The 13,538-nt window shown below is 47.7% G+C and overlaps 2 protein-coding genes across 2 annotated transcripts; both read left to right on the top strand.

Moving 5' to 3' along the window:
- Positions 1-264: 264 nt before the first annotated feature.
- On the top strand, positions 265-456 carry PtA15_7A786 (uncharacterized protein; the record flags this gene model as incomplete). Its single annotated transcript, XM_053171429.1, has 1 exon — positions 265-456. One exon carries the CDS (start codon positions 265-267, stop codon positions 454-456), a length of 192 nt encoding a protein of 63 aa, XP_053022612.1.
- Positions 457-6,848: 6,392 nt separating this feature from the next.
- On the top strand, positions 6,849-8,703 carry PtA15_7A785 (uncharacterized protein; the record flags this gene model as incomplete). The annotated part of the gene is made up of 4 exons (XM_053171428.1): positions 6,849-6,946; positions 7,034-7,374; positions 7,456-7,972; positions 8,037-8,703. The coding sequence occupies 4 exons, from the start codon at positions 6,849-6,851 to the stop codon at positions 8,701-8,703; spliced, it is 1,623 nt and encodes a 540-aa protein (XP_053022611.1).
- Positions 8,704-13,538: the final 4,835 nt, after the last annotated feature.

Genomic DNA, 13,538 nt, shown 5'->3' with positions numbered 1-13,538 from the left:
TGGGATCTAAGTAGGTGGCCGGATCCCTGTCTGTGACACTCTTGCGATAGGTTCGGTGAGCTCACAACTGGGGCCGGTAGGAGTCGGCGGCACGTGTCTGAGTCGCAGAGGGAAAACAGCTTGGCGGCTGCTGATTGAAACCGGGGTGGGTTGGTGGGCAATTTGGTCCTTGCAAAAAGGGGCCATGGGTTTGCGGGTAGACACCCCTCACCTATTGCCAAAACCGTAAATCTTTTTCTCTCTCTTTTTTTTCCCCTCCAAACCATGTTGTCCCCTGCCGCCACCAACGTCACTACTCCGGGCAACACCAACCAACGAGACATTGCAAGCCTACCAGGCGCACCAGCCTGTAGTCGCAGAACCCGTGATCAGCTGCCCCCCACTGATACCCCCACCCCTGGAATTCCCCCTGATGACTCTGCACACCCATCCACTCCCCATGATGCCCAAAGATGAACGCAAAGCTAGGCAAACACAGGCGGAAATTGACCGTATCACAGCTTCCATCATTGGCGCAGTCAATGGACAAGTCCGCAATGAAGACCGATTGAACGGTACTGGATTCCATTATTTCTTCCATCACCCCGCCACCAACCTCCTTCATGAGCGTATTGGATAATCCATAATGCTCAACTCACTTGACCGGAGCCTGCAACAAGGCCTACAGCATATCTCCAACTTGCACCAGATGTATCAAAATCTGCGTGCCCTTTTCCACACACTCAGCCGTGCATCCATGATGAGTCTTTTTTGTTGTCTAAAATTGTTCTTGTTTTCAGAGTCTTCTTCAACCCCGGAGATTGCGGCCAAAATTTCCGATATTTTCAACAACTTCAAAGATATGGGTGTCCCTTTCACCAGGGACACGTGGGCCGGCATGTTTCTTCAAGACGGACTGAGCTCGGTACCAGCTATCCAGGAATAGTTCAATAGAAGACTCAAATATGACTACCAGACAGCCACACCTAAACGGCCTCCAATGTCATATGACGGTATGATCACCCTGGTAGACATCATTTGAAAACAACAGGACTTTCACATCAGCAACCGATCGACATCACAACAAAACACCCCTTTGGCAATGCAAGCAGAGTCCCTCCCAGCTTTCCCGCCGGCCGATCCACAATTCCTCGCTCATCCAACTGGCCACCAACTCAGCCATCTGGACAACACACCAGACGCCCATGATTTTATGGCGATGCAAGCCGGACTTTGCTGGCAGTGTCGATCCTCCAAACACCTCCTGCGCAAATGCCCCCTTTTAACAGCCAGCAACAGCACCACCCCACCCCAATCAACATACCTACGGCACACCGGGAGCTTTTCAGTCGTTCTACCCAATTGTGACACCTCTGAGTTTTGTCGGTAGGATTCAAAAGTGCGGATTTTCAAAGATGGGGCGGTGAGATAGACAAAAGGTTGGGGATATGGGTCTGGGTTATTCGGAGAAGAATAAAAACAAAGCAAAACAAGAAAAAAAAAACAATAGTGATGATTTTCTAAAGAGAGATAGAGTTCCAATGCTGAGTTGATGACCACACGAATGACCCTTACGCCTGTTCAGCCCCAAACACCCAGCGGCCCAGGTGAGGATATACTGATGGTTAGCTACTCCACAGTAGCTTAATCAGCAGTATAGGATGCAAACAATCTAGGTTTAGAGAGCTCAAGATATGGTTCCAGTGTGTGATGACAGAGATGTTTGGTGGCAGATTGGGAGGGATTTCAGATGAAAGAGAGATAGAGAGAAAAAAAATTCCAGGTTGATTATACCCTACTCTGGGCTACCTGTGCTGATGAGGGAGATTTTCAGGTTGATTAGGCCCTACGCTGGGCTACCTTTGTCAATGATGATTTTCAAGGATTTTTGTAGCGAGAAACTTTAGGCGCTCATAACTAGAGATCGCCAAGTGGACCCGCGTGCGGGTACCCGGCACCCGTGGTCGGTTACCCACCACATGGCGTCGGGTACCCGCGCGCGGGTGCCGTGTACGGGTCCGGGTGCGGGATTTTGGGCAGAAAAGCACCAGGTACCCGGATACCCGCGGCAGGCGGGTCTTCCAGGTACCCGGGTACCCGCTGTTACGGTCACCGAGGGGGTTGATTCCTCAAGATGACCGGGACAGATGCTGGTCATCAAGGGGAATCAGCCCTCTCAATGACCGGGACAGACCCCGGTCATCAAGAGGAATAGCACAGCCCTCTCAATGACCGCATCAAGAAGAATCAGCCCTCCCGATGACCAGGATCTGTCCTGGTCATTGGGAGGGTTGTTTTCTCTCGATGACCGGGAAAGATCCTGGTCATTGGGAGGAATCAACCCTCTCAATGACCGGGACAGACCCCGGTCATTGAGGGGAATGGAACCCTCTAGGTGACCCGGACAGATCTCGGTCATCAAGGGGAATCAGCCCTCTCAATGACCGGGACAGATCCTGGTCATTGAGAGGAAACAACCCTCTCGATGACCAGGACAGAACCCGGTCATCGTGAGGAAACAACCCTCTCGATGAACGGGATAGAACCCGCTCATCGAGAGGGTTGTTTCCTCTCAATGACTGGGACAGACCCCGGTCATCAAGAGGAAACAAGCCTCTCGATGAGCGGATTCTATCCCGGTCATTGAGAGGAAACAAGCCTCTCGATGAGCGGGTTCTATCCCGGTCATTGAGAGGAGCCATCACTCCCGATGAGCGGGTTCTATCCCGGTCATCGAGAGGAAACAACCCTCCCGATGACTGGGACAGAGCCCGGTCATTGGGAGGAACCATCACTCCCGATGAACAGTCTGTAGCTGTCATAGAGTGAGGGTGTTGGATAAAAAAAAGCACAAGTACCCGCAGTACCCGCAAAAAGTACCGCCAGTACCCGCCCGCGGGTGCCGTGTAGGGGTACGGGTGTCTGAATATCACAAAAAACACCGCGAGTACCCGGGTCCACTTGGCGATCTCTACTCATAACCTGATGAGAAACGGGCAAGAGGATGCGCACAATCACATTACACTTCAAGGATAATTAAATTTCCCAAAAAAAATACTCAAAGTTTCATTGAAAAAAAATCACTCTGTACTGAAAAAAAATGCAAACTGAGCGTGCTCAGCCAAAAAAATAAAAATGTGTCAGACTGAGTAAAAAACAATGGGGCACATTTTTGGGGTGATTTGTTGGACGGGCCTGCACAAGGCTTGCATGGGCCCCTAACAGGCCCGTTGGGCCCATTGAAAAAGTAGTATTTGTTTGGAATTCCCATGCTCTGCTAAAATGTGAAATGGGTCAAACTGAATAAAAAACATGGGGGTACATTTTTGGGGAGATTTTTTGGATGGGCCTGAATGAGGCCCACATGGTCCCCACAAAGCCCACTGGGCCCATTGAAAGAGTAGCCTTGGTCAAGAATGCCTATGCTCAGCTAAGAAACAAAAATGTGTCAACCTGAGTAAAAAAACGTGGGGCCACACTTTTGGGGAGGGCTTATTGACAGACCTGCATCAGGCCCGTCAGGGCCCACCCAAAGCTGGTTTGGCCAACCCAGAATTAGTCTTGGTTAAGAATGCCCATATGATGTTTCAGAACAGCACCAATTGACCACTAATCAACAGAAGATATTGAAGGGCTTCTGACATCTGTATGACATTTGTGCACTCACAGAATGTATGTCCAGGCCCTTTCCTTTTCCTTGGAACCCTGTTGGCCCATACGGGCCTGGCATCAGGCCCGTCCAAAAAGCCTCCCCAACAATGTGCCCCTAGGGTTTTTACTCAGTCTGACACATTTTATTTCTTAGCTGAGCATATGCTTTCTTAACCAAGGCTACTCTTTCAATGGGCCCAGTGGGCTTTGTGGGGACCATGTGGGCCTCATTCAGGCCCATCCAAAAAATGTACCCCCATGTTTTTTGTTCAGTTTGTCACATTTTAGCAGAGCATGGGAATTCCAAACAAATACTACTTTTTCAATGGGCCCAACGGGCGTTTTAGGGGCCCATGCGGGCCTTGTGCAGGCCCGTCCAACAAATCACCCCAAAAATGTGCCCCATTGTTTTTTACTCAGTCCGACACATTTTTATTTTTCTGGCTGAGCACGCTCAGTTTGCTTTTTTTTTCAGTACAGAGTGATTTTTTTTCAATGATTTTCCCAACCTCAAACTTTGAGTATTTTTTTTGGGAAATTTAATTATCCTTGAAGTGAATTACATGTAGAGAAACTGAGAGACAAGTTTATATACATGTAGATTGAAGGGGGTCTAGGAGAGCCCTAACAGCAACCCAGTCCGGGGTTACAACAAAATTCAAGGGAGAAAGAGATCAGCATAATTAGGAACCCAGGCTTTATACCAAACTTAACACAAACACAAGTCTCCCTCGGAGGTTGCGTTCGGAGGCACGAGGCGCAAAGCCTCCATACAGCCCTCCTGGGAGAGGTCGCTCCGCCCGGACGGTCGGCCGCCCGCCCCCTCTTCGCAGTACAGCCTGACGCCGGAAGGGGAGATATCTCGCCGCCTGGAGCCCCACCGTAAACAAAAACATGAAAAGTTCTTCCTTTCAACTCCAGAAAACTCCAGCGTAGACGCAGATAGAACTCAGCCCACCACTCCCCGAAACAGAACAACTATTAGAAAAACAGTTCTTCAGAAGAATTTGGCTTTTCTTGAGGGTCTTCACCCGAAGGAAGGACTTTGGGGTTGTGCACCCTCATCCATTGACATTGCAAGTGAAACCAACCGAAGTTACCGATTGATCAGGCTGAGATAGGACCAATTGTTTTTGCTTGGATGGAAACTTTGAAACAGCTGATCTCATCTCGACATGTTGAAGAGGTAAACTTAAGGAACAAATTTATCTATTTGGAAAAAATCATGCTACGCTATCATGAGATACGTGCAGTTTCAGAAACAACGAAAAAGGTTGCTATTTGAGAGGTTGGAATAGAAGAAACAGAGCAGAAAAAGAGTCTGAATGTTCAACGGGCCGAGTGATATTCCATTTGTCCATCATAATACTTTGCTCAGTCGGCCTTCCTTTATGACTGCGGATTCGCATGACGGGACGGATTTGGTCGGACAGTCAGTGTAGCTTTTGACACTGGCCACTCCTGCTGAATCGCTACATTTGATGACGCCAGGTTGACCAATTCCTCGACCAGAGCAAGTTACACTCCCAACAGTACATGCCACCACTTTATCTGCTACGATTCTACTTTTCCCACAATTGGCAAAGACAACCACCTCAGACCCCACGCTAATGCAGTATCCAGCGAGCATGGAGTTCAAAACGACAAAAATTGTTATTGGGCGGAAGAAGTGAAATCGCATGATGGTTGTGTTCGGTGGACTGGATGTAAAACTGCCGGTTCCTTATACGCAGATATTTGCTGAGCTGCTTCCAAAAGGTCAGCTGATCAACCAATAAAAAGGAAGTAACAGTTAATTCATACCTGGTTGAGAACGAAGATAAACACGTTGGAGCCTCGAAGTTATAAAAATTGACAAGTCCTGACAACGCTTGTTTTAAGTTGGAGATGGCGGAATAAAAACGTAGACCTTGGTCAAAAGTCCGAATACTTTTTTAATGAAGTTGAGCCAGACCGCTTGAAGGCCTTCTGGAGCCGACAGAGCAGGTGACAAAATTGACTTGTTCTATACATAGCTGCCGGGAAAGAGCTTTCCTTTTCAAGTAGCAGACCGAGTGAACTCAGAGTTCGGTCCGACACTTGTTCCAGCGGTCGACGAATCTAAAATTGGTTCCCTTGGAGTCAGCCGACATTCGTAAGACTCCAAGAGAGTGCCCTGATGGTCATTGAAACAAGTTGTCGTCAGCTCGGCCTCACCTTAATCACGAGGGGCTAGACGACCGGACTACTCTTCCCCTGGAACGGTAGGGCTTCGGGCCGGCCGGCGTGAAGTTGGAAGAATTAAACAAATTTTCCACCAGGGATAATCCCCCGCTGGGTTCAGTTTCAACTTTCAACCCCAGGAACTGGCCCCAAGATGCCCAGGCCATAGAGCATTGCCGGGCCCTCGGCTGCATCTGTCGCAGACAGGGTCTACTATGACATACTTGTCTCATGTTAGCGAAGATTGGTTCAAATTGTCTGGTTGCGACTCGAGCAATCCAGCGTTCGCTGCTCTGGCTGTATTTAGCTTCGCTCGAGAGGGAATTTTTCTTTCCCTCTTTCTCCATCTGGGTGGAAGTTGTTTTACTTTATGTGCCTATTCGTGAACCTCGCCACAATCCTTTTGGCATAGCAAGCCCACCAGCCGGGCATGACTTGAGTCTAGAATTCACAGCCCCAAAAGATTCTATTTTGAGCGAACATTGGTATTCTGCCCTGTCGAAGTCGAAGGAGGCTGGCAGTGGGTGTTTATCAATGAGTGTGCCTGTAAGAGAAGGCAGGTTAGTGCGAGTGAAATGTGACCTGTCAGTCAAATAGACGATACGAGGAACAATTCACCTCATCAGCCATCTGAACAGTTTAGGACAGAATCCGGTTTGTCTGAAGAGAAATCGCTCTCTCATGGAGCCCTGGCCGCTTGGCTTCACACTTCTTACTCGGACAAATGGGGTATAAATAAGAGTCTCTTCAACCCCATTTCCATCCCTTTTCATCATCCACCCACCCTTCTCCAGGTCCCCTTGCTATCTCAAAGAACAAACAAGAGAGCAGTGCTCTCCATCGTTCAACCCCCACCCAAAGTACTCCCTCTACTGGTACGCTTGAGCGAAAAACTATTCCCTTCAAACTAATAACCTGAGCTTATTCCTTATCGCACTCTTGTCAACACCACTATCCAACCTAGTCATAAAATTCCCCGGGATACATCTCTCAAATCGATCTATCCACTTCTCATCATGAAGGTTTCTCAATCTTTCGTCGTTGTGTCTCTTTCTGTGGCTGCGCAAACTCAAGTGGGCATGGCCACTCCGGTACCAGATGCCAGTGACCTGAGGTGAGCCTATCTCTATTTCGCTATATGACTTCAAGCAGGATACAAAAAAAACTGACAGATATTACTTACTTACAGTTTTGATTGCAGTTTTGATTCGCCGCTCGTCAGCGAAGCTGTCCTTACCGAAGAACTTCCAACCCGCCTAGTTCCCAAAGGTTTCGGAAAACGTGCCCACCCATCTTTGTTATCACTTGACCCTCGTGCGCGGGCAGTCTCCCTGAGTTTGAACTCCAATGGACGCGTGAATCAACGCGCCCACGCCCAGGCAGACCGCTCAAAGCTTCAAAATTCCATTCACATCGGTGATAGTAACATTCTCAACGCCAGCTTGGGGGCACATAGACCTCTCCATCCTCTTCTGTCATCCGACGAGCATGGTCTACGAACCAGCCTCCTGGATTTATCCCTCAAAATGAAGCGGTCTGCTGGTATGCTCTCATTTGATCCCTCTATCTTAGTTTGAGTGGAAATATTGATATTCACTCTTCACACTCACTTTGATGGAACAGATGAGCCATCAATCCCGGGTATCATTCAGGTGGTAACTGGAGATGTTAACAAGCCAGTATCCGACACCTTATCGAACCTGCCCGGCGTGGTAAACAATTTTTCAGCACTGAAGAAAGTCCTGCCTGTGGAACCCGGAGTAACCAAGCAGCTTACAGGAATACTCGGTACACGTGCTCTTCCGACGGAAGCCCTACCGGCCTTGTCGGCCCTTCCGCTATCTAGCCTTCCGCTATCCATCCTTCCACTATCCAGCCTTCCGCTATCCAGTCTTCCGCTATCCGGTCTCCCGCTTTCCAGCCTTCCCCTTGTCAGTGAGCTGTCTAAAAGCATGCCTGCAGGCACCACTTTGTCTGCACTTCCTGTCGCCGCCCCCTCAACTGGACTTCCTATCGTGGGCTCCCTTCCTATCTTGGGCTCCATACTCAGTGCTCGCTCCGAGCTAGCCGATCCTTCAATGGCCGTGCTTGGAGGATTGAGCCCGCCTGAGTCTCTTCCAACAAACCATTTCAACCCTGAGTGAGTAGTCTTTCGTTGAGATCACAGTTATGATTTAAATCTGACACTTTGCGGAGAAACCCAGTTTACTCAGCGCATCGGATATCATGGCAGCCGGCGGGGCATTTCCCATCCAACCGTCGCACTCTCTCGACGGCCAGACGCTCCCGAACGAGCCAAGTTTTGCGAATTTCTCCCAGCTGTTTGCGGATGCCCAGGCTATCCAATCCAGCGGTGGCGCGGTTTTCCCCGAGGCCGTGCTTCGGAGTGTCAAAGCGCCCAAGAAGCACAAAGGCTCAAAAAGTCATCATGAAGACAAGAACGATGATGACAGCTCAAAGGATGAAAGCTTGAAGGGCAATCATGAAGACGCGGAAGATGAGGATAGCTCAAAGGCCCATCATGAAGACAAGGAAGACACCGTCAGCCCAAAGTCCCAAGCTCAAGACAAGGAAGATGACGAGGCTGCCCTCATGAAGAAACTCCTTGAGAAGCTTAACGTCAAGGCTCTTGTCCCAGCACCCTCCGTCACGACCATCGAGACTCAGGCGCCAGCCGTCCAGGCCGTCGATGCCAAGGCTACCGACCTCACATCCAACCAGCTCCCCGACACACTCGCCCCTCTCACCAAAAAAATCCCGAAGACTATCAAGACCCCTCTAGATGACTCTCAGGAAGATGACATCGATTATAGTCCCGGACCTAAACTCCATCGAACACGTACTGTCATCAACTTTCCTCATCGGAAATAATCCCCGCGCTACGTAGTTAATGCTTACGAACCTTATCATGCCCCCCCCCCACAAAAAACACCTAATTCTCTCCATAATATACTCTGTATCACATCATAACTTTTTTCGAAATTTATGTCTTTCTTCTCTCTTCTCTCAATGCAAACTTCTACTCTCAAGAATGTAACAACTGTTCAAATCCAAAGAGAACCTATGATTGATTCACTCCACAAAAGTGCTATATGCCGAACATTTCAAACGGACTGCTCATGAACTGTCCTTGACTTGCTTTGTTTTAGAAAACACCCTTATGTGTCGCCCAAAAAAACACCTTGATTGATTCACCAAACGCACCTTGGTTGATTCATGGCTACAATATTCCATATCACACAAATTTCCTTCAAGGGCTCCACAATCTGTCTTCATCAGTTCTGTCTGTTGAATTCTGTGAGCTTTCTCATCTCTTCCTTTCATTAATTCCAGCAACGGTGAAAGCGCTATGCTACTGGTAGCGTAGCATAGCGGTAGCATAGCGGGATTGGACCGCGCTGCACTACGCTTTTTGGAAGCGTAAATGCGCTGCTGCTATCACTACTTGGCTCCTAGGGATAAATTTGCAACTATTTAGCGCACTAAATTAGCGGAATGGTAGCGCCAGCGCGCTACTTCTTAGCTCAAAAAGCGCGCTTTGCACTACATTAGCGCGGCTGTAGCGCAGAGTAGCGCGCTATTATTTACGAGTAGGGGGGGGGGGGGGGGAGAAAATGAACTGAAAAGCTATAAACAGAGAAAAATTAAACAAGGCATGAGAGCACCCAGAAAATGAGAAATAATTGTCAGAATACTGATTTGGTAAAGCAACCCGCCAAGAGGCGCAGAGGAGAAACAGAGCCTGATGCTAAGAAACGTAAGCAACAGTGTTTCATCCCTCCAAACAGTCACACCAAAACAAGCCACAAGCTCGGTAGCTAACTCCGAGTTTGTTTTGCAACAGCTACAGCAGGTGATGCAGGCAACAACACCCTGAGGGTACAAGCCACAGCCGGAGGACACGACAACTCCAGGTCAGTCTTGATTCCAAGATCTTCGCTCTCATGAGTACTTAAAGGGCCTGAGCCCCGGCGGAAAGAACAGACACCAGACTAATAGCTTCATCGTCTACACAGTTCTTTAAGCCACAGAATAACCAACCGCCCAGCCAGCCTCACCGCTCGTATAAGTCTATCGACCGACGAGTGAGTCCACCTTTAAGTCCTAGTCAGGCCATCATATGACTGAGACTGACCAAGATGGACCTTTAGCCACAGCCTTAACCGGAACGACTCGTTGCGATCATAAATCGTCACCACAAGCGTGCAGACCATAAGAGACAACAGATCATTCTCTTTGTCCAAAGCCGATCCCTTCCTTTCTCGTTTCTCCCCAAGACCTCATGTTCTCTCCTTTCTTCCATTTCTCATATAAACTCAGAAGCACGGCAAACCGGCCTGCTCTTAGGTGAATAATCTCTTCACTCCATCTCTATCAGATCATGAAAGGATGAACTTTCCGTTGTACATAGCCTCAGCTCATTCATCTGACATGAAATCACATTATCTTAGTTGTCCCAAATTTTACAATAATTTTATCATCATTTCCTAGAAGCGTTGCACTTTTTGACCGGTACATTTTTATACTTATTAAACTTGGGGTTCTGTTTGGCAGCGTTGATAACTTCTTGACAGGCCACAAAGTCACCGCCTAGCTGGACTCCGTTGCGCAGCCACATGTGGCTGCTTATACATCACTCAATTGTCCGGATTGCAAGGCCTGACCTACCCGAAGCGCAGATTGCCCCGGCTGCCGAGAATGTGCGCTCAACACTTGCCGAGCTGGCTGGACAGGCAAGGTAATCCCGAGCCAGTGATCCCAGCACTGGGAAATCCTTTGAATGAGCCTAGAGAATACAAAGAATCAGAAGAAATTCAAAGAGAAAAAGTGAAATAGAAGTGGTTAAACTCACTTTCCACCAGGTCAAAACACAGGACTTTTTGTCCATTGGGAATTCCCCATTATTGTAACGCTCAAGTTCAGTATTGACATCAAGCAAATCTGAATTGGTTGGGTAGTAGTTAAATTCATCATCTTCGGATTCACAGTCGATCGGACTTGCATTTTTCTCGAGTGTTACTTTTGGTGGAGCCGAAACATTTTGGAGCTCTTGAAGCTGCTTTTCTTGAGCATCAAACTTAGCTTGAATCAGTCGAGTGATCCTAGTGAGGTGACTTGCAAATTGCTTTGAGAACAGCATCATCCGCCATGCTGGATGAAGAAAAGTCGCCATAATAACTGTGTCGCATGCCAACACTATATTTAGGTACTTGTTTGTCACCTTGATCATTGGATCAAACATCGGCTCAAGCACAGTCAAGTAAGCAGCAGCCTTCTTTTTGTCCAGGCTGTCCAAAATTTGAATGTATTTGTAAAGGACCATCGGTAATTTGGCCCTGGGCCCGTCCCCTTCCATTCTTTTCGTGAGCTCTAGGAAGTCCTGTAAGATAAAACAAATGTGTTTGGCTCATAAAATATTCGTGATTAGATTGGAATGAAGAGAAATACCCTTAAGATGGTGTTCAGCTTGTGGACATCCTCCCAATCCTGGGGTTTCAGATCGTACAGCTTGAAGAAGTGAGAATTGGCAGGTTTGCCGATGAACTTTTCCGAATCATTGTTGAGAAGCTGCTTAATGAACTGTTTTGAGTTTAATTGCAGTCAGTTATCCGCTTCGTTGAGGTAGATAAGCCAAGTCAATTAGTTCAATTGAGGCTGACCTTCCTGCCCTCATACGCCCGCTGTCGACTATTGTATGCAATATTCCATTGGATACTGTATCCTGCGATGAGACCACGGCCTTTGAAGCCCAACTTTGATGCCCACAACCTCCACTCCTCTTGCTTTTGCGGTGATGATGTTATTCTACAACAGATATAGTCAATCTAGGAGTTTGGGTGATTCAGTGTTGCTTTCATGTATTGCGGAAGTGAGACAGGCATATCGAAGCGACTCACTTTCTTTAGTGTGAATGCAATCCCTGATTCATCGGACTCCACAATATTGTTGTTGTCATTTTCCCACTCCCAGCCAGGTTCCGGCGATGCCTTTTCCGCATCTTCGGGATCGATTTCCTTGTCTTCAGAGACATCATCCTCTACTTCAACTATATCTTCATTGTTTGATTCTTCAACAATAGTTACTTCATCTTTGTCTTCCTTGGTAATCAAGTCGAGGCTAGGGAAATATTTATCGGTCCTCTCAGGGCGAGTGATTTCCTTTGACAAATTGAGTGCCCTCAAACCAGCGCCAAGTATGAGAGCAATCACGTGACAGATACACCGGTGATGATTCTTTTGAACATCCCAGTCGGTTGAGTCGACATCACGAAAAATTGAAGCAACACCGGTAGCCATTGTGAAGTTGTTACTTCCGGAGTCGGTTGTCTGGGCCAAAATGTAAAGAACAATTCAAGATAAGATTTTTGTGCGCGTGAAACGATATAAAAGACAAAAAATTGCTTATCTGGCGATGTAGACCGTGCTTGACTAGAACATTGGCAAATGGGGAAGCAAGATACTTCCCATTGTGATGCCAAGATACATACTTGAGCGCAAGGTGACAACATACATACAACGGTGGGCCGCTACGCTACATTTAGTCTGTAGTTCAGCGCAGCGTAGCGGATCTAAACTACAAATGACAGGGTTTTCCGTTAGCGGGCAGTGATTGCCCGCTACCGCTAACAGGCACCCCTTGAAACTACAGGGCCTCTATCGCCGCTATCAGCGCTAGCAGTGCTATTCAACCGCTAAAAAAAGCTGATAGCGCTGTTAGCGCCCGTTAGCGTAGCGTAGCGGCCCGTAGCGGGCGCTACAACTAACGGCAATGTGTCAGGAACTACGCAACGCTAAACTAGCAGATAGTGCACGCTACGGATAGTTTAGTGTAGCGGCCCACCGTTGATACATACTTCCAGTTTTCATTGATGTAGCAGCAAGTCATTCCAACAAACGCTTTGTGGCTTCCCTTTGTGGTCCACACATTGGATACAATTGACAAGCGTGAGTTTGAAACCTGCAAGCAAATTTTTTCAAATGAGCCACGACTTCGGTTTGTAATAAAAACAAAATACAGTACCTGAATTGCTTTGAGCACCTGCGAGTGTTGCTCCAAGTATAGTTTATGAGCTTGTGAAGCAGCCCAGACACAAGATAATATCTGAGTATTGTAAAGAGCGTAATTGAAGCAGACACGTAAGAGGAAATCTTTGATTCGCAACCAAGGAAGGGATTGTCGAACGATCCATATGACAATTAATTTATTTAACGTTGTATTGTCATATCGTCCTTTTGAGGTATAGGCCATTAAATTCCCTGCTCCAGCGGGAGCAGATTTTGACTTGTCTGTAGCAATCTTGGCGGCAGTCGGGGGAAGTTTGGCACCTGCTTTGATGGCATTTGAACAACCGGGGCAGGCAGGTCGTGGGCGAGTTGATCCTTTGTTATACGCACCATCTCAATGGCTCTTGAGATTGTAAGTGGAACAACCTGATACTTTGAATTCGTTGGGACACCATCGAGAGGCGTACGCATCGGATTTATCATTCTATGTGGGATTATACCAATTCAAAGGCCAATCAATCATGGGTGAAGTCACATTGAAAGATAAACAAAGCAACATAAATACCTGCTTTGGACCTTCTCCGAGGGGGTGGAAGTACTTCAGTGGATGATCAAACCCATCCCTATCAGTCATTTTGTCCTTCTTGTTCCCACCAGCAGCTTTTTCATTCTCTTTGTCAGAGTCCTGTGCCGTATCTACAT

Source organism: Puccinia triticina, chromosome 7A, assembly GCF_026914185.1.
Source record: "Puccinia triticina chromosome 7A, complete sequence".
Taxonomy (NCBI): domain Eukaryota; kingdom Fungi; phylum Basidiomycota; class Pucciniomycetes; order Pucciniales; family Pucciniaceae; genus Puccinia; species Puccinia triticina.
This window is presented reverse-complemented; position numbering and strand designations above follow the sequence as displayed.